Source organism: Branchiostoma floridae, chromosome 1 (assembly GCF_000003815.2).
Source record: "Branchiostoma floridae strain S238N-H82 chromosome 1, Bfl_VNyyK, whole genome shotgun sequence".
Taxonomy (NCBI): domain Eukaryota; kingdom Metazoa; phylum Chordata; class Leptocardii; order Amphioxiformes; family Branchiostomatidae; genus Branchiostoma; species Branchiostoma floridae.
In genome coordinates this window covers 2,410,934-2,413,386 of record NC_049979.1, presented here as the reverse complement: position 1 = coordinate 2,413,386, position 2,453 = coordinate 2,410,934, and the positions used below count along the sequence as shown (strand labels likewise).

Sequence of the window (2,453 nt, the reverse complement as noted above, 5' to 3'; positions counted from 1 at the left end):
CGACGACCGATGCCACCAAGATATTCGGGAAACCTGGCAGCCTCGATCTTCAAATCTTCCTTCCCAACATCTGCTTGGAAATCAACACCAGTCCGTGTACATCCGGGATCTGGCACCTTACAGCCGAGGACGCATGCGCAGGTGAGTGACACTGTGTCCTACAGATACAAGTTCCAACAGAACAGTCTTATTGTTGTGCCATTCTTACCAACTGGACGATTATTGTATAACATATTCAGAGGGTTTTTTCAATTGAAAATGGTACAAAAGCTGAACTGATTACCGTTCTATTCGGAAGGGAGAGCCGTAAAAGACTGACCGGTTTAGAGATCGCTTGGTCTCTGTGTCATCTCAGCACTCTTGAAATACGTGTTCTACAGTTTTAAGCAGATTTAAGGGCGACGCAGCTCAATCTCAGCGTTTTACCACGCTTATTCAACAATGAGAACTCTTTTTCATTATGGCACCATTTAACGATTCGTGTAGTATGCAACAACAGGCATGGAATACCGAGAAAGCCGGATCCCCACACCTGCTTGCTCGTGTAAATGCCGAATCTAAATTTTATGTAGAACTCTTTAGAGGGATTAGCCACCCATATTTATTTTGCGACATCGCTCCGTTGTCAGCGCGTGATGGCAGGACAGACACAGGCTTGGACCTCCTGCCTGCAGTTCAACGTAATTCCACTAGATGGCGCTGTTGGGCCCCTTTATTATCGCAAAACAGGTTAGTCTTTATACTATGACAGAGTCAAACCTCAGTACTTCTTTCACAGCAAAAGAAAGTCCTTTTAAAGAGCACGAAAATAACTCCCAACTCTCAGTTACCCTGACACGGAAAATTATATTTTGATACAAATCTGTTGGCAACGTTATCTTCTGGAGGGTGATTGCAGAAACAAATTCGATAATTACTACGTAAACACATTTTTTGGGGGACATGTTCCGCTTAGTGGTGGTAGAAATGAAGAGTTCCACACCGTCGCCCACCCAGAGATGCCCCGTGCCCACCGCGGTTGCCCGAGTGCAGGGGCGTCGGGGATTAAGTACCGAGCCCATCAACTTTAAGGACGGATTATCTCACACTCATTAAACGTCATTAATCTCTCTACAGGGCTGTGAATCCGGTTCGGTGGATGAGCTCTAATCTGCATGTGTCTCCCTTTTTTGGAGGGGGTGTATGGCTCCGTTCTTCTTTTGTTTTTTAATTATAGAGCGAAACCCACAACATGAAAGTAGTCTGGTACAATTCACACACACACACAAAGCATCTGTTGGTCGCCGAATGGTAGCCCGTACCACGTACACAGGCTCTCGCTGTTTGGAATTAGTCAGCTACCCTCTAAGCAGACGTTAGGCCACTGCCTTGGTTACTGCCTGATGTTGTTGTAAACTACTTCATGAACATGAATGGAAACGGGTTTTAATGAAATATTCTTGGGATATATACACGTATCAAGCATCTTAGCCCACACAACAAACGCCATAATTACTTCAAGAAGATTTGTGGAAACGGGTTTTAAAGATATTGTTTTTACCTGGAATATGTACACGTATCAAGCATCTTAACCCACACAACAAACGCCATAATTACTTCAAGAAGGTTGGTGTTCTACGGACTCTTGTTTTGTTTTGTGAACCTGTTGTTGAGTGTACAAACATTATGCTGACGTCAGAGTCATACCACTTCAGTCTGTTTGTGTTTGTTTGATTTTAAGGCTAATCAGTGTTTGGTTGTCGTGTGGGAACTACGTCATCGCTGGAGTGACGGGTTTGTTGTCTCATTTGTTGTGCAAATACCTCATCTCAAAGCAGATGTTGGGCTTCAAGATCATATCAACTTGATTTTTGTTATTTCAACACATAGGTACATGACATGGTGGCGACACATTGCAGCTCGGTAGTCGGTACGCTTCTTTTCGTGTCGCCATCATAAACAAAGTGAGAGTACAAAAGAACATTGAAACAAATACAGACAAGCAAAGCATATAACAAGAGTAATGTTGAGTAAAACCACATAACAAAATCATAATTTTATAAAGGTGAATTATGGACATAATGGGTTTGCTTAATTATTATATTTGTAGTTTATAGACTGAACTATGATTACGCACGAGTAGATGTCATTCTTTGTACCTTGTAGTTATGCAATGAGGTTATTATTACCAAAAGGATATCACTGTCAGACGTTTCAACTACTATCCAGCAGTTTTCGACAGTGGCTGTCAAGCGACTGTATATGGTCTTGGTAACGGTCAAGCTTTTCCACTACTATCCGGCAGATTTCGTGCAGTACACTGACGGGCACTGACGAAAACTGCTGGATAGTAGTTGAAACGTCTGACCGTAATAACCATTTGGTACTGACAACCTCCTTGCAGAACTACAAGGTACAAAGAATGACATCTACTCGTGCCTAATCATAGTTCACTCTATAAACTACAAATATAG

The 2,453-nt window shown here is 42.4% G+C and overlaps 1 protein-coding gene across 1 annotated transcript in view; it reads left to right on the top strand.

The window, feature by feature from the left end:
• The first annotated feature begins 8 nt into the window (after positions 1-8).
• The window catches only part of LOC118423989, a 13,671-nt gene continuing 11,226 nt past the window's right edge, over positions 9-2,453 (top strand). The window contains exon 1 of the mRNA XM_035832376.1: positions 9-141. Coding sequence (XP_035688269.1) covers positions 10-141 — 132 coding nt within the window. The 5' untranslated portion in view covers position 9. The remainder of the gene's footprint in view (positions 142-2,453) is intronic.